The 18,418-nt window shown below is 41.0% G+C and overlaps 1 protein-coding gene across 1 annotated transcript in view; it reads right to left on the reverse strand.

The window, feature by feature from the left end:
- Positions 1-17,181, reverse strand: part of SEC14L1 (SEC14 like lipid binding 1) — a 40,075-nt gene extending 22,894 nt beyond the window's left edge. Inside the window, exons 1-2 of the mRNA XM_065852157.2 lie at positions 17,034-17,181; positions 15,333-15,423 (exon numbers count right to left, since the gene is read on the reverse strand). Of these exons, the coding sequence (XP_065708229.2) occupies positions 15,333-15,395 (63 nt within the window). The 5' untranslated portion in view covers positions 15,396-15,423; positions 17,034-17,181. The remainder of the gene's footprint in view (positions 1-15,332; positions 15,424-17,033) is intronic.
- Between the last annotated feature and the right edge of the window lie 1,237 nt (positions 17,182-18,418).

Consider the following 18,418-nt stretch of genomic DNA (forward strand, 5'->3'; position numbering starts at 1 on the left):
TACTAGCTGTTAATGAATTCTCACTGAAGGCTAATTAATTTCTCAACAAGAGAAGCAAGCTTGAAAAACAATCTCAGATGTTCTCCAATGTGGTGAACAGACCTTTCAGGTAGAGTATCTGGAGAAGAAAAATTGTCAGTGGTTCAAGAACTTACCGCAGCACGATATTCAGATTCTTATAAAGCTGGATTTACCACAGCGCACTGCAGCGGTGTGCAAATTTATAGCCCAGGTCTACATCACTTCTGTTCGGAAGATCAAGGGCCCAACTGATTCAGGAGAGACTAAACACAGTGAATCATCCATGACCATACAGATATTATTGGATGCTCACAGATCTCAAGCAGTCCCTGTGCTTTAAACACCCACAGGTGTTAAACCACCCAGGCTCTAAGCAGCACATATGACCTTACAAACACTGAAGATCACAACATAAACCATTTCCTTAATTAATGAGTTAATTCACTAATTAATGGGTAGACTCTGATCTTGAGGGTCTCTTCCAAACAAAATGATTCTATGATTCTGTTCAAGGCTTCACTTGCTCTTGTTAGAGTATGAAGTGGTAAGAGGATTTGTTTACAGTATCCTTGCCTCTAGAAAAGCATTTGAAAGCCAGTCAAGCCAGTCAATTGAGCTTTCTCAGCTTGACTCTCCTCTTGTGAAACAGAAATGAAATTCCTGAGGAATTCTCAAGGAAACCAGAAGTTGAGGGAAGTGAAACCAACTATAAGCAGAGATGAACAAGGAAACATTACTTTTCCCTGGCATTCACCAAAGTCATTAAATTCTTGCCACTGACAGCTCCTCTGTCACTCGAGATCTGCATGGAAGAAAAATTTGTATTAGATGTACAGAAGAGCATAATCCCTACTCCTCTTTGTCTTCTTTTGATGCTTGTTCTTGTTTAAAGGAGTCCTCTTGATTTAATCAGGTTTCATTCAGAAGGATTTCAGACCCTACACTGCTATGAATGACCCACTTATACCTCACAAGCACGCACACAGAAAGAGGACGGAAGGCTAAGGAGAGAGATTTATTCCAATACATTTAAATTCACGCCTTAGCTTAACTAAAGCCTTTGGTTTCAATACTTTGTATGAAGAAGAGAACAAGACTGTTCTCCCCATTTTTACATTTAGCTATGTTAGAAGCCCATAGTACTTTGAGGTTAAGTATCCAGTTATGTTTCTTGCACATTTCAAATATACCCTACTCCTAGATGGTATGAACAGAGCTAATGAAACCCTCTAAAATAATCTTGTGGATGTCACCACAGAATAAACAATAGCTGTTTGTTCTCCCAAAGAGGTTACCAGGCCTGCCACATGCAAAGCAGGCACAGTGATTTGCTGCTCAAATCCTAGAAACACAGCAAGAAAGCTTCTGACCTTCACATCCATCTGCAAACTGCTGAAACACAAAGCATCTGAAAGCAACAAGGACACTGCTTACAACCATTACAAAATAACCCAGTACACAGACTAAACTCAAATTCAATAGCTACTTCCTAATGTTGTACAAAGAGCTTTGATACAATCAATTAAAAATCTCTATGGAGTCAGGAAATTGGCACAGAAGTTATTCTTGTGCTTTAGCTCAAGTAAGTTACTCTACAGAAGACCGTAAAATATTAAAAATGTTTTTTCCGTCTGGATCACCATCACTCCAGATGGCACTTGCCGATCACCCAAAACATGTACACAGGGCAGGGGCCAAAACAACCTTTCAGAACAGAGACCCTGTGGCTTTTGACAAGGAACAAAGTTCTATTACACGGAACAGGAAGCATCAACTCTTACAACGCTTATCTCCATGCAGCTCTGCAGACACAGCCCAGTCTACTTCACACCTATTTAATGTCTTTGAAGTCTTCTGCAGTGTGAAAGGAACAGCTGCATGTTACATTTCAGGCATAATAGTTTATATACACCGCCAAATATAAAAAATCATGAAACACCACTGAAACAGCATTATAAATTAAACTGTATTCTCAGAGTGCTGCTTATACAACATACCACATACCACCCTGGATTTCTGACAACAGGACCTTTGTTCATGTGTTAACACTGCTACAAAGCACCTTTGAGTGAATGCAACAGCAGTAACACACAAGCACCAGCATTTCTGTTCATCTCTTTAGTTCAGGCAGCATTTCCATGGTTACAGTGTTGATCACTATTGGCTTTAAGTACATTCCAAATGCAGACCAAATGCATAGCTTGGCATTTTAAACAGCCCTAATAACTACCCTGCAGGCTCACTCCAAGTCACCATGAGGTGCAGTGTATTCACAAAGCTGTCCAAAAACTTCCCAAGCATACTGCTCGTTATACATCCAACTAATTTGTAAAAGCAGTCACTGAAACTGGACAGATCTCATCACAGCATCTGTGCCATGTTCCAAAACTTTGGTACACATACTAGTATCACCTTCATTAACAGGATTTATAACTAATCATCCTCTACTGCTATTAAATTACAGAAGACAAAGCCAGCCTCAAGAAGACAGTAACAACTTTAGAAAAAAAAAAATCAATTCTCTTGTAGTTATTTAAGAAGTTCACAAACGTTTCAGAATTTTAGTTTACATTCTCTGTGAAGTATATGTGAACCAAGGAAGCGCTCATTTTTCTACTAGCATACAAACCACAAATCAAAAGGATGTCACAGGCAGCTTATTGAAAGGATGCTCCATCTAGACAGCACCTACAACTAAGTATCAGTAAAACTCAAATCTTATCCAAGGAAATATTTCATGATACATATTCATAAAGCATTTTTGACAAATTCGTGTTATACTAAAAAAAGCATAGTGTATTTGCTTAAGACTGCAAGGTAGGAGATAGGAGGCAAAAAGCAGGAGCAAGGAGTTACTGGGGCACAGGAAGGTCTGAGGCAAAACTTCCTCTGTACTGGAGCATAAATGTGTAGGTTACAGAGCTGGCAAATCTCAGCTTTGGCACCCAGAGCTTTCAAGCATGAATAAAGCTACTTTAATATTTTAATATTTCATAAAAACTATTTAGACCTTATAAATAAAGCAGGAGATTCAAAGTAGGCTATGAAGCGATCTTCCAGATAAGTGGAATTTCACTGGTAATTCACTGTTGAGTTATGCAACTGTGGTAACCAACTTAACCAGGCCAAGCAAAGAGTCTCTGCTTTCTTGCACCAGAAGCAGCAGCAGACACAGAAACCCCTGTTCTCATGAGGGATGTCACCAGACAAGCCACCCACATAGGTTCTTTCTATACAGATCAGCATACCTTTCCTGCATGGACACTATTCAGCAGCTGGGCATTTTCATTTCAGAAGAGTGGCCACACAGAGAAACTTTAATAGTACAATTATAGTGGCCTGACTGTTGCACAAAGCTGCATGTAATGAAACTGGAAGGGGACTGGCTCTTAACCACCTAAGAGCCATTCTGCTACACGCAGAGATGCAATCTTTCACCACATAAAATGGCAAATGGCCAGTGTAGGAGTTTAAGAATTACACTTGCTTGCCTCCCAGACACTCACAAGAGTATCATTAATTCTTTTCCTTCCTTCAGGAAGTCCAGAGACCCCAAAAGATGCCAAGACAGTGCTACTGCACTAACATGTGAGTGAGGCTACTTCAACTGCAGCCTCTGCACAATCTTGAAACATGAACCTCTAGAATGAGGAGCTAGAATAGAGACATTGGGCAAGGACCACTCCTTCCTCAAGAAAAAAGATTAAGGACAGAAACCCAAACATCCTGAATATAAATAAAACAATTCTAATCTTCCATTCCTTTTGAGTAAGCTGGGAAAGCCTGATCACTCAGGTTAGGCTGGCTTGTGACTGGGAGACCAATGTCAAATTGCTGGTTAGAAAAGAAGCAACTGACATCAGTCTAGGCTAAGGTAGAACATCAAGGACAGCCTTTAGCTGTACTGCTATAAGCTGTCCTTCAGCATACACAGAGCTTAGCTGACTTAGTGGAGGGAGGAGCAATAGCACATTGACTTGCAATTTCACTTTAATTTGTTTATATTAAATGCATGTGCAAAACTATTCTACAGAGAAAAGAAGTGTTTACTCTGCCCGTGTTCCAGGCAAGGCAGATGGAAATCAGTTCTGGCCCAGAAGCCACACAGCTCTGAGCACACTACTCTGTTTGACAGAACATGCCCCGCAATTAGAACCAACTTCAGTTGTTTCTAGGATTGGAAACCTGGCTTCTGGCCCCAGTTGCACAGGACATGACTGGTTTGGCACAGGGTTCAAGTACTATGGAGAAGAAGCTGACTTCCAGAAGAGCATCACAGGAAAGACTGGCAACAGGCCAGTGAAAGCATAAATGCTTGGAGACCTACGTGATTACCTGGGAATGCGAGCTATTCTCAAGCACTTCCTATTTCTCTGCAAAAATGGCAAACCATAAACCTTTATACAACATAGGAACATACCCGTCTTTGAAATTATAAATATACACATATCAAAATGACTGTAAAACATTAAGCTTGTCTTACTATTGCTAGTAAATAACCATTACTTGTCTTGCAGCAGCTGAACAATGACAACTATGTTCTGCGTTGCTAGGGGGCATGTCAGAAATGCACAGGACACTCACACTGAAAGCAGAATTAGGTACTTATCTTCCCCATTCCTTTCCAGTTAAAATTGCATGTCTGGTTCCTCTGCAGTCAGTTTTACTTCAAAATTCAGTTGCAATCCTAGTGTGTCCACTGAGGATCTATTTTTGGAACAGTCAAATACTCCATACTTCTCTATTGTGCCATGCTTAAGTCTCACTTTTATGAGTCCTACAATTGGTATTCATCACTTTCTTGGTCTTAGGATCACACACACACCTCCAATAAGGAGGTCTGTTAAAAGATGTTTAACATCTGGAATATGTTAGTGTATATACAAAAACTTAATTATGAGTGAGGGAGGAAAGAATGACTACAGCATTGCTTCAGCGTAGGCTCAGAATTCCTCATTAAACCATTGTCTAAAAGGTTAAAGACCTGTACTACCACAAAGAGCAAAGTCTCCTGATCTCCATCCAAATCAACCCCCCCACCAGCAAGAAAGTTCAGTGAAACAGGTTTGACTTCATTGTCTCAAACTGCACCCACCAGGTTTTAATTTGGCCCAGAGGCAACTCCTCTCTAAGCACTGCAAGAGAGATTTCACCCTGCCAAGAGGATAATCAGTACAAAAGGGCAGAATTTAAGATAAGTAGCACGGCTCAATCATAAAGGTCTTGGTTTGGCTTTTGGACCAGCAAAATACCAGCTTCCAGGTAGAAAGCAGCTGTGCTCTATTAAGCAAACCAATTAAAATTCTTTAAGTACATCAATTAAATCTTGACCATTTGCTAATGTCAATGGAATGTTAGCATAGGGCATGATAGAGTCTAGAGCCTGCAGGCAATTTACCTCTTAAGCTAGGAAGTTAAATGTAGTATTTAAAATATCTTAACATTTTAAAAATCTTAACATTACATGTCTGATGTACCTGGAGATGCCTCAAAAAGCTTAGCAGATTATGGTGAAAGATTAACAGTACACAACAGTGGTCCTTCATATTGAATCATACTATTAAACAGAAAAAGAATACTTTAAAAACTGAGGGAGATATCTCTCAGATCTAAGAGGGTAAGCAGCACGAAGGATGTGAGTAGGGTTTTACTGCCTCCTCCAACACAAGGAGCAGGTGGTGTGAAGCTGAGCGAGCAGGAGCCAGGCTCTAGATGAAGGATACACCTCTTGACAGAGCATGGCATGAAGCACAGACTCCTCCTGGAGGGTGTCACAATAGAGTTCACTTGGCTCCAGAAATGAATTGGGCAGGCACAAGAGAGCAAGCACATACGGTGCAACTGTAGACAATGGGCACATTCTGGACAAGAAGGGCTGTCACGACACATCACTGCAGGATGGAAGAACTAACCACCCCCCTTCTAATCCACCCCAGGTACCATTGGCCTTCCTGGCCACAAGGGCCCAGTGCTGGCTCATGGTCATCTGCTGTCCACCAGGACCCCCAGGGTCCCTTTCCCCTACGCTGCTCTCTAATAGGTCATTCCCCAACTTAGACTGGAACCTGGGGTTGTTCCTACCCAGATTCAAGACTCTACACTTGCCCTTGTTACATTTCATTAAATTTTTCCCTGCCCAACTCTCCAGCCTGTCCAGGTCTCTGGACAGCAGCACAGCTTCCAGTGTCAGCCACTCCTCCCAGCTTGGTGTCATCAGCAAACTTGCTGATAGTACATTCTATTCCCTCATCCAAATCATTGATGAATGTATTGAATAACATAGACCCCAGTACTGACCCCTGAGGCACTGCACTAGATCCAGGCCTCCAACTGGACTCCACCCCATTGACCACGACTCTCTGGCTTCTTCCCTTCAGCCAGTTCGCAGTCCACCTCACTACCCGGTCATCCAGACCGCACTCCCTCAGTTTAGCTGTAAGGATGTTGTGGGAGACTGTCAAATGCCTTACTCAAGTCCTCTACCATCATCCATCCAGTCAAGACTATTTTGAATTTTTTTTTTCTAAAAAGCCATTAAAATCAGACTATAGACAGTTATTTGTTCTTTACCCACCTTTACAGCAAAGGTAGGCAGACAAACAAAAAGAAGAATCACTTTAGTCAGCACAGAACAAATGAGTTGAAGTGAAAGTGCTTTAAATCCTGTTCATTACAACATCAATGGCTGCACCATGCGGACCATGAAACACTTCAATGGAAATAAGTAATTTCATAGAGCCATGAATTCAGTAACGAAGTATTTATTCACAGGCCAATGAATTACACACCAAAGAAAGTTTTCCAAATTAAGTAGTATAATTTACACACTGAATGATATAGCCAGAAAAATGTCCTCTGGAAAGGATTCTGCTGACTGATGTTCCTGAACTGGACTTAATGTCGATGGGATTCACATTTCCCACTAGATGAGGAGACACAATGCATTGGAGAAAGGAAGTGTTCTCATCAGGAAACGAGCTGTTCCCCTCCTGTTGTGGCTTAAACAAACATTAATGGCACACTGCCATCCTATCACCAGAGAAATTTTCATTTTCATAAAATGAGATCTATTATTTTCAAAGCAATATCATATAATATTGCAGCAGCAGTAGGCAGATAGTTATCAGTCACAGGGAGGCTGAAATGTTAACAGGTTTGCAATGTAGTTTTCAACAGTTACAGATTGATCTGCATATATTCCAAAAAGCATCTATAGTCAAGTTTTGAAAATATAAATAATGTCAGAATGAAAACAGGTATAGTTATCCAACAAGAGATCCAAAACGTACATAACTGCACAAATTTAGAGATTTAATATCATAAATCTGACCATGACAAAGTCCTGAAATGCTAATTTAAGAGAACCCAAACATTTTAATTAAGAATTAAAGCAGTTTAAATAAAAATTCCTTTTTAATCCAAAGGGGTAACTTCTCTTTGCTTCCTCCCACGATCCCTCTGCTGTCACCAGAGTTAAAGCGGTTGGGTTCCAACAGACCTGTGATATTTTTATTTTCAAATTTACTGATATGCAGTCCTCAAACCCAACTGTCACAAAGCAAAACCAAAGAGGAATTCAAGACAGAAAATGTTCAAATCTGAAATTTCATACAGAAATACAAAGCAAGAAAGCCAACCAGTCAGCTCTCACATTACTCCATTAGATTCATTGAATAGCTTTTTTTTTTTAATTTTTGTTTTTCTAAGGTAAGGACAGAATCCCTTTTATGTGAAAGCAACTCACAGAATGCACAACTCCAAGCCATTAAGCACAATTTCCAAATACTTTGCACTGCTAAATAACACCAGGCCTGAAGAACGTTGAATCAAGTTTCTCATGGCCTCTTCATTTAGTGTTACGGCAACGAGCTTCAGCAACTTCAAACTGCAGATCCCTAATTATTTCCCCATGGAATCAAGCGATCCTGCAGTGCAACCTGTACTGACAGATGCCCTGACTTGCTCTTTCTTGTGGCTGGCTGCCATCGGCACACAGTGCAGAGGGGACAGGGACCTGCTCCTGCAGGGTGCTCATCAGCCCGCAATGAGCCTGGCAAGGAAACCAGGTTGACAAGTTATTTATTTTTCTTTTTTTTCCAAGATAGCTTTTGACCAGCCTACCTCCCTAAACTGACTTGCTGGTGAACATGTCTTTGCAAGAAAGCAACAGGAGCAAGCTGGAACACCAACTTCACTTTAATGAGAAACCACATATTCAGTTATGTTCCTCTGACCCTCAGAAGAGAATGCACAAGCTGAAAATCTCTCTGGACCAGGTTGAAATCAGCATTGCTTGAGCAGAAGCAACACAGAGAAAAGCCAAGACCTCGGGACCTGATCTCAAATGTTGGTGTCTTGTTGCTTACTATACTCTTTTGGCCACGCTGCCCCATGGTGCAGTGGAGCCCTGCAGATGCCAGCCAGCCCTTCCAGCCACATCGCCACCTCATCTTCCACCAGCACAAGATCTTGGCGTGACTCAAACATCGCTGACTGATTACAACTGAAATGAGCTGTATGCAAATCGACTGGGACAAAGCCAAGTTATTAAATTACCTATAACAGGCCCTATTTAAGTTTTACCTGAATTGCTAACCCAACCGTATCATAAAAAGATATAAAAGAGTAAATAATTCAGCTTAGCAGCCTAGTTTTTCACTTAGAATACATACACAGTAATTTTAAGCTACAGGAAAAAATTGAAGACAAATTTGCTTGTGAAAAAATAGACCATTTAAGACTACCCTTTAATTAATTTTAACCTGAGTTAATTAACAAATTTCCTTGCAAATTATCAGAAGATTCACTCTATATTCAGAACACAACAGTTTTAAGGTCATATCACTGCCCTCCTTCCAGAAACAGATTGAATTCAAACCAAGGGCAAAGCAAAACCAATCTTGGTTACAGAAATAACAATGAATACCCCTCAATTCTATGTTCCAAAGTCTGGACTCTGATTGAATGTGCTTTACAGAGAGGCCTCAGGGGTTGCTCCCAATCCCTCAGGCTCTCCTTCTGCTCACTCTTCCATGGTGTGCTTGTTTCCCAAAAGCAGAGCAGCTGAAATATTCCGCTGTAAAGCAGCAGAAAGAGCTCCCCAGGAACAGGAAACAGATTGCTCATGCTGGAGGTGCACGTCACTGGCCATACCACACACAAACACCTACGTCTGCAGCTGCCTCTGATCTCTAAGCAATCTCTGGCTCCTCATTGGACACATCTTTAAGAATTAACAAAAAAAAGATACTATATCTCTTTCCCATGAGGTTTTGAAGGTTTTTACACATCCTCCTTAATGGCTAACCACTCATTAAATTACAAGCATGAGGCTATACCTTTTCCAGATGGTAAGTGCAGTATCGGGGTGTCTAGGACTCTGTGGAACGTGGTAACCACTTCCTTTCTGCCGAGTTCCCGCATGTTTTAACTTTGAGACTTTTAACTCAAAGGCAACATCACTTGGCTGATTAACAGATCCTAGAGCAGCACTTTGCACCAGTCTCAGAGCTAAAATACCTGCAAAGGGCAGAAAGCTTGGAGTGCTTTCAGAACAAAGCAACAAGAACATGTTTTGATATATATTTTTCTTCTATTGACACCTTTCAGAGTTTGGAAGTAGTGGTGGTCTAGCTTTTAAAGTATAAAAGACTTGCTAAAAAAAATTGACTGAAAGCATTTGGTGAATAAGAGAACTGCAGCTGTCAGCTACAGTTAGGTCATGTGTTTGCCCACAAAAAATAGGAAACAGCTAGCCACGGAAATATCTAAGCACACCATGAAATAACACATAAATTGCAGAGTAAGCAGGCTGCTAAGTCAGTATTTTTCCCTAATGCTCAACTTAACTTTCACATTTGTTAACCATGTCTCATTCCAAACAAGTGGCCAAAAATTCATTTGTTCTTGATAACACAAGAGTCCATCAACAACAACGTAAACCAGCAGATTAACAGCAGATACTTATTCGGAAATAAGACAACCCATAAAAGGCACTGTTCCACCACAGCTTTACTAACGCACTTCCAACAGTAAATAAACCTGAATTTTCAACAAAGACAGGAAGCGACGTAGATGAGAGTCTGGGGGTCATACAACAGAAGGGAAAAACGCTGAGCAGCTTCAAGGCAAACACTCAGTTTGTTCTCTTCCCTGGGCTTTAACTATCCAAGACAAATCCTCAAGAAGGTTCACCCGCATCGGGGGAATAAATTACTTCTCTATGCATTTAAAGCCTACTTTGTGCTTTCAAAAACACTTGGAAAACAGCTTCCTTTTTCCCATTGGCCTCTCAGCACCTCTTCACATGATGTGTGGAATGCATTTTTTTCAAGAAAAAGAAAATGAGACTAGAAGGAATGGAAATTGTGGGGATTTATGAGCAGGTGTGGTGCTTTACTTGATACATAGTTATTTTTTAAAATGACATTTTAAAGTAATAACCTTTAAAATGAAGAGATGATGTACTGCCTTATCAGGAAACTCATTACAACCTAGATCAAGGGATTATACTTTGATTTGTCAATCTGAAAACAAAAAAAACAACAAAACAACAACATATTTTTTCTTCTAATCTACTCTACCATTGAAGTGTATTTATGCCATCTACAATCTTGTTACTTTTATGATTCAAAGTATCCCTAAATTACAGGAATATTTACCTTAAACACTCTTCTTTTCAGATCTATAAAGCCAAAGAAAGTCAGCCAGCCTGTTGCCCCAAAGCAATAAATCATCAAAATTACAATATAATCAAAAGGGCACTACACATCATACTTATGAAGAAAGATTCATGCTTTAGATACTTTAGATATTCTGTCAGAATGAAGGAAAAACATGAGACCAGGGTTTTTTTTAAAGTATTTTGATGAGAATATGTAGTTTGGAAGGAAGTGGTTTCCAGCCTCAAGGCAGTGCAAGATTAATTGCTATTTTGATTTTAAAATAAAAATCAAATGTCCTGTTTCCACAACAGGAAGCTCCTGCTATCGATGGCTACTTTACCTACAGACTTCTGTTCATTGTTTGGCACCAGTGGAAACTGATAAACACCAGGAACTTTAACAAAGTGGAAACACTATTTTAGGTATTAAAAACCTGCAAAATACCTTTGAAAATCTGTCTCCTGTCACAGGCAGATTTGAAAATCTTCATTTTCACAAAGCCACAAGTTTTAAAAATCTATGTTAGTTTGACTAAACGTAACAGGCCAGGTTTAACGCGCACCTGCCACGTTCACTTGTGATACTATTCATATTTATTACTGAAACCAAGTAATTTGTGGCTGTAAATAGGACATTTTCTAAACTGGCTGAAGAGCAATACATTTTCCACAGAGCTTCCAGAAGCTAAAAAACAGGTCAATGGTTCAATTCAATGTGGTTCTTTAAAAAAAAAAATCTTATTTTCCATTTGCATAAATTCCATCCTTTGGAATGCCATATTAGCTGATTCTTCATTATTAAAATTTGCTTAGGAGATTAAACTCAAGGGGAATTATCTAATGCATGTCAGACTGAAAATGAGCTATGAATTTACAAAGTTAATTTTAGCCTCATGTGCATTAAGAAAGCTTCAAGATTCAAGTTCTTAACTGCCTTTTAACATTAAGAACTCCTTATTCAGCAAGTCCCTACATTACTTTAAATGTAAACCTCTTTAAGCTAATATCAAAAATTGAATCTACAATCTTTAAAAGTTTTATAAAGGCAGCTTCTCAGTTTTTCTCCAATATATTTAACCTTGGTAACTCAACGAGTTTAAGTAAACAGTCATTTTTCCACATTTCAGCTGCTTCCAGCATTACATAAACTTCCAACATGAACAGGAGGAAAAACAGGGTGAGATTCTATTCAGCCTGATGAACAGCTGTGCAAGTTGTTTTCATTGTGTGGGGTTTTTTTTAATATATATACACAGAGAATTTTCAATAAGTTAATTATGACAGATATGCCAGAGAGCAGCCAAAAGTCATCATGTCAGCACTGGCAACCATTGAGTGAAATCATATTGCTCGTGTTAAGCACATCAGACTAAAATGTTATCATTTCTAGCTACGATCCTTGAATCTTTTCAAGTGCAGGAGACTGTTTCATTAGAAGATTTGCATCCAGTTCTCAGTGTTTTCAAAGCAACTTAGATATTATCTGGAACCACACAATTCATCAGTAAAAGGAAATCTTCAGGGGAACTACCTTTATTAGATTTTATGTAGCTTGCTTTCAATGATAAAGGGACACAAGAATCACACAGCGACAGATCTCCCAGCTTGTTACCTACAACAGTACTTCACCAGTTTCCTTGCAGATTGAGATAAGTGATTGTGCCTTGAAGTATTTTGTCACAAAGATACATCAGGATTCAATAGATGATTTTTGGATTTCAGTGGAGAAGCATAAGAGAGAAGCTTCTTTTCAACACCAACTCAACTTAGTAAGAAAAAGAGTTTTCACTGCATCTATTTTTAAAATCTTCATAATTATCTGCAAAACACTTGTCTTGTCAATCTTGGTTTAGATCAAAGTGGAATTAAATCCAATTTTTTGTCTTAACATAGTTGCACTCACCCTTCAGAGATGGAGCAAAGTTATCTCAGAACATGCTGGAGCAGCATGAATGGAATGCTGATTGTACTTGATTCTCCCTCAAGTACCTCTTTGAAACCCAGGAAAGGCAAAGTGGGCAAATAGGAAGTCTGTAGTGTAAATGACCCATTCTGCAAGTGGCATTCACTCGGTTGTTTATGGAAAAGAAGAATTTTATGCTGATTGCTCCATCTGAAAGCTAAATACTAGTTTGGCTTAATGAGTTCCAATTTGTAGCTGGAACATATATCATCCAGGAAATCATTACAGTGCACATGGGCTTTGCTGAGACTTGCGATCTTCATTATTACTCTAAACAATTAATTACCTTTTCAGTTCCACAACACTCTCAGGGAATGGAGGACGATTTGCCAAATAAAATTTTTAAAAGTACTCAGCACTTTAGGACAAAAATGGGATCCCACACAACAAGACTCAAGCTAGAAACAGTGATCTTTGTTAGACAACTCAGCATAAAGAACACTGCTGGAGCATCAACCAAGGGTTTATTCAAGCGGCTCTTCACTGGCAGCTGAGCAGTGTGGGGGTTTATACCTCTACTTGAGGACACATTCTCTCAAAGGCTGGGCACATACAAAAGAAAAGGACAGAGGAAAAAAAACCAAACCCCATATTGTTAAAATTGTTTGCTAGGTACCTTAAATTCAGGCTTGGTATACACCAGGATGTGTTCCCCATTTTACAACAGCTGCTGATACATTTAAAATAACACTATAGCGCTTTTCTTGTTGAGAAAATGCAACATAGTACTTTCACTTTAGCAAGCATAAAACTTGACAGGACTATTCCTTCCAGAAACATTTCATCAACTTACACATTGACCAAGGGAAAACAGTAAGAAAAGGCACGAAGCTATCATATACTGTATATATTCTTTAAAGAATTTGGCTCATGGAGGCACTCCTCTACGTACTTCAGAAAGCGCGTGACCAGTTTTGATAGATCACCACCAGGAACTTTACATACTTTAAAAAACAATAACATAACAGAAGCAACATGACAGGAGAAAGATGTTCATCCCGTGACTAAATTCTGTACAAGTTCCAGTGATAACTCACTGCCCTGACATAAATGAAATAAATCTTATTATCGCTAATCTAAACCTCTAGTCTCGGAAAGCATCCTGTTCAGCTGACTTTCTTTTTATAAACATTCCTCTCCTCTTAGTTCACTGTTTTATTTTTTCAGCTATTGTTTTCTCCTAGTTGCATATGTAGCATGGCTTCTTTATTTCCAAAGGAGAACAAAACTTTCACGTAAGAAAAGACTTAATATTTGCTATTCTTCAAACGTTACCCCCAAGCTACAGAACAGCTTGGGAACCCAAAGTTAATATTAGTAGTCAGAAATGTTTCTAATTACACCCAGTAAAGCACTGTGAAAAATCCTGATGTCAGCATTTTAACACAAAATATCCTCAAAGAAGTAACTTAAAAGAGAATTTTTGCCTTCTATTCAACAGCAAAGTAAAGACTCATCAGTTCGGCAAGCAGGCAAAGAATCTTGCCCAAGAAACCCTTTTTTGTTGGCTGTTTTAAGAAGCAGTATACTACACAGAAGGCCAAAGTTACACTCACAATCAAACTCAAATTAGAAATCAACTGAAGCGCAGCTGTCAGTCAGTGTAGTAAGGTCCTAAAAGACCTTCAGCATATCAGTCAGATTCTTCACCACTCATGAAAATCACCACTCTCTGCCTTGAGCTGCTTGCAAGAGCAAGACACATGTGTAATACACAAGGCAGTGTCAGGAATAAGATAAAAAGAAATTGAAGGATTCCCCTTCGAGGGATCTAATCCTTTTTGCCCTGTGATTGGCAAAGGATCACGTCTGTAAGGAACTCTGCACTCCAAACCACCTGAACTATCTAAATATTTACACTATTAAGACTTTCCTCTGAAGCCATTAAACACCGTATTTTCAGCAAATGAAACAAAACAATTACTACTTAGATCATTATTTAGTTTTAACTGTTCTTATCAGGTAGAAGCTGACCTGACTGCTCTCTGTAACTCATGAGAACCACACAGCTGTAGTTTTGGCCGAACATACTTAAAAACATCAAATATCAACTTCCTTTCTGTTTTCTAACATCGAAGGAGAAGGGGAGAGAGGAAGTGGAAACCTAATCAGGATTTTCGTTTGTTTGTTTACCACATGTAACAAGAGTGCACAAGTTAGCAACCATGTACCCAAAAGACCTTTTCTTCATCTCTCTGGCCTCCACAATAATTTTTTTCCCCTAACCCATCCCTCAAAGTATTACCAATGCTCAGAATGCTTTCTCCTCTTTGGTTCAGACCTATCCGTGCTTTCACAGCTTTCTCTGTGCTCTCTAGTCCTATAAACTCTATACTGACAAAGAGGCAAACAGAACAATTTTTTAAATCAATAACCTTGAAACGCTCTCCCATGTTAGAATAGATTGCTCCCAATAATTAAATGCGAAGCATGCTTTGAGCCCGCTTTTGCTCTAACTTTAAAATAAATCTATTCATTTTATCTTTGGGAGAAAAAGAGAACACATTGTGCAAAAACATACTCTGGGTAGAGAAGAAACCATCAAAACACATACCTCTCATATTTTTTATATTGTTTCAGATTTGTATGTTCTAAAGTACTTATCAAGTGGAGCCCAGTAACAAGATAGCAGTACAAGGGATGGACTGTCAAGGAAGAAAATTACAGCAAAAAATGAATACTTACAGCCATAATTAACTCAAAAGGGTGTTTATACACCCGTACGGGGGATTGATACTTCTGCACCATGGCTGCAGTTTGTAAGATCAACTCAAACCTGAAAAAGAAATTTTAAAAACCATCTGTCAGATGCAGGAAGCCATTTTCAATCTTTTACAATTATTCTGTGGATGATACCATGCTAGTAATTCTACAGGAAATCCTTTGCAATTCCTTGATGATTTTTTTTTTGTTGGAGGAATGCAATGAGGCCCTGCAAAGCTAAGGATATTTTTGTCAGAAGTGACTTCTCATTTCTTCCAAAGGTGACACAAATTAGCACATTTTGCAGCCCAGTTTTAGTAACAAATCGCCAACACACTTCATGACTCTTTCATCAGGCTGGTGAGACTTCCTGTGCTGCTGCCGTGAACCAAACATTGACACATACCAGTTAAAGGCAGAAAAGCATCGCTCAGGCTCCAAGCACCATAAGCAGGCTGCTTTGCTTATAGCTAAAACTGAATGGGGACTGATAAAAAAAAAAAAAAAAAAAAAAGAAAGAAAACTAACAAAAAAAAGGTTAAAAAAATACAAAGTGTTAAAAATCCTTGTTTTCAGAAAGATAGATAAAAAATGGATCACTACAGCACACTGATATAACGTATGCCTTTATCATTTCCAAACCAAATTAAGATCTTTGAGAGAGAAACTTAAAAGAGAGCTAGGGAGAAAAACTTGGAGAAAATGCAAGCATTCCAACATAATGCCAGAAAAACAAAACAAAAACAATCACCAAAAAAACCAAACACATCAAAACAAATACTAGAAAAACAGACAGGAGCTATTCCAATGGCTTTGTATCTGCTTTCCACAGCAAAGCGTTTGACCCGAACTCTCGTGAATGCAATTACATTTATTGAAAAAAATCCTGGCAGCAGCACTTGCCGATGACACCATGGGCTGCTCGCCAGACTCATTTTAGCGAGAAATGGTTTTATTACAATGAGTTCGGTTTCTCTCTCTTTTTTTTTTTTTTTTAAAGTGTGTTCTCACATTATTTACAGTGATTCTGGAAAGCGTTATCAACTCCAGCCACGGAGCACGGCAGATGGGCACCACAGACACGAGAAGCTGCCAACAATAAATTCAAGTGTCACAAGAAAGTTCACCCGACATCCTATTCAAGAGAGGAATGTGCCCATGACTACCCTACATTTTATATAAAAAAACCTACCTGAATCAGCTACAAGGAAAAAAAAAAAAGCCACAAACCTTACTAATCTTTGGACAAAAAGAGTTACACAACAAACAAATTCAACGTTTCGTTCCTCCGGTCGCCCCGCCGAGCCCCTTCCCGGCCGGCTCGGGCCAGCCCGGGGACGCCCCGGCGGAATTCTCCGGGAGGGGCCGGGACACCTGTGACAGCCCCGCGCTGCCCCTGGGGGGACCCGAGCAGGGCCGCCCGCCCCGAGGGACACGGGAGCCCAGCGGCCGCTGCGCCGCCGTGACCCGCCCGAGGGCCGGTACCCCCCGCCCCACCACCACCTCACGGGGAGCGCTCCCCGCGGGGACCGCTAGCGCTGAGGGGAAACGACGGAGAGCGGGGAACTCGCCTCGAGGGGCAGCAGCGGAGGGGCTGAGGGGAGGGGGCGACGAGGGGTGCGTGGGGCAGAGGAAAGCGGCGGGCAGGGGAAAGCCGGGGCAGGCACCGCGCGGGACTCTTACCGCCTCCCGTCACGACGGCCGGCCGGGCTCTGGCCTCATGCCGGCGCGGGGCAGCGCCGGTTCCGGCGGCGAGGAGGCACCGAGCCGCCGCCGCCGCCTGTTGTTAGTAGTGACAGGGCGTGGGCGGGGCTTGGCAACCGGCCGGGCGTCGCACATGCGTAAAGGCGCAGCGAGGAGGCGGGGGGGGGTGTGTGCGGGCGCGTTCGCCCCGCGCTGCTCCTGCGCCTGCGCACTGGCGGGCGGAGGGGAGGGGGGTGGTGGATAGAAAGCGCATGCGCGGTGTGGGGAGCGGGAAGCCGGGGAGGCGCCGGGCGGGGTGGGGGGTCCCCATGTCCCCCTCATAGAGGCACAGGCAACCCCAAGGGCCGGAGGGGTCACCTCGGTGTGGGCATCTGCCCTTCTCTCAGCCGCCCTGAGCAGCGCTTTGACCACAAACCCCTCGTTTCTCCCCTCACTGACGGGGTTCAGTGGGTAGAAAGTCATAGATCGTCCTGAGTTGGAAGGCACCTGCAAGGATCATCGAGTCCAACTCCTGTCCCTGCATGTGACAACCCAAAATTTCACACCACGTGCCTGAGGGCATTGTCCAAATGTTTCCTGAACACTGCCAGGCTTGGGGCCGTGACACCTCCCTGGGAAGCCTGTTCCAGTGTCCAGCACCCTCTGGGTGAAGAACCTTGTCCCAGTGTCCAGCACCCTCTGGGTGAAGAACCTTGTCCCAGTGTCCAGCCTGAACCTCCCCTGGCACGTGGTTGTTGGGTGCAGTCAGAAGGAGGGGACAAGGTTGGGTGGCAATGCTGGGTCTGAGGCACCCAGGTTGCACATGAGGGAAGGGTGGTGAGAGTTGAAAGAATTCTGAAATAATTCTTAGTCCACATCTAGCGTGGTTTAACTATGATGTACTAAACCGAATAAATGCAATTATGTTTTGTTCAACACTAGTGTATCACTAACTGTGTTAAAATAAGGACTTGAAAATTAGGGGCCTGTGCCTTTGTTCCCTTCAATGACTCTATTAAGGCAATCCTTTCACCCAGAATGTGCTGTAATACCAGTTTACTCCCTCAGAAAATAAATCTTTCTATTAAAACTTAGAGTCATTATCCTGTCCTTTTGGTGCAATTCTTTCTCTAAGAAAGCCGAATTTGTGGTTACTCTTAATGATTCAGCTACAGTTCTTTCCTACACAAACCATGTGTCTTTTAAAGTAAGTCGAGAATAGTCTGTTGTCTAATCTGAAACTAGTCCTTACAAGAATTTGTTTAATGTGTGAGACAGTGTTTCTTTAAATCTGATTTCTGTTGTGGAACTTGGCTGGTTTCCTTCATGTAGCTGAAGTTAACTGGTTAATCTAGTAACTCAGTAATTAGATTTAGTTATCTGAT

This window comes from Patagioenas fasciata, chromosome 18 (assembly GCF_037038585.1).
Source record: "Patagioenas fasciata isolate bPatFas1 chromosome 18, bPatFas1.hap1, whole genome shotgun sequence".
Lineage (NCBI taxonomy): Eukaryota > Metazoa > Chordata > Aves > Columbiformes > Columbidae > Patagioenas > Patagioenas fasciata.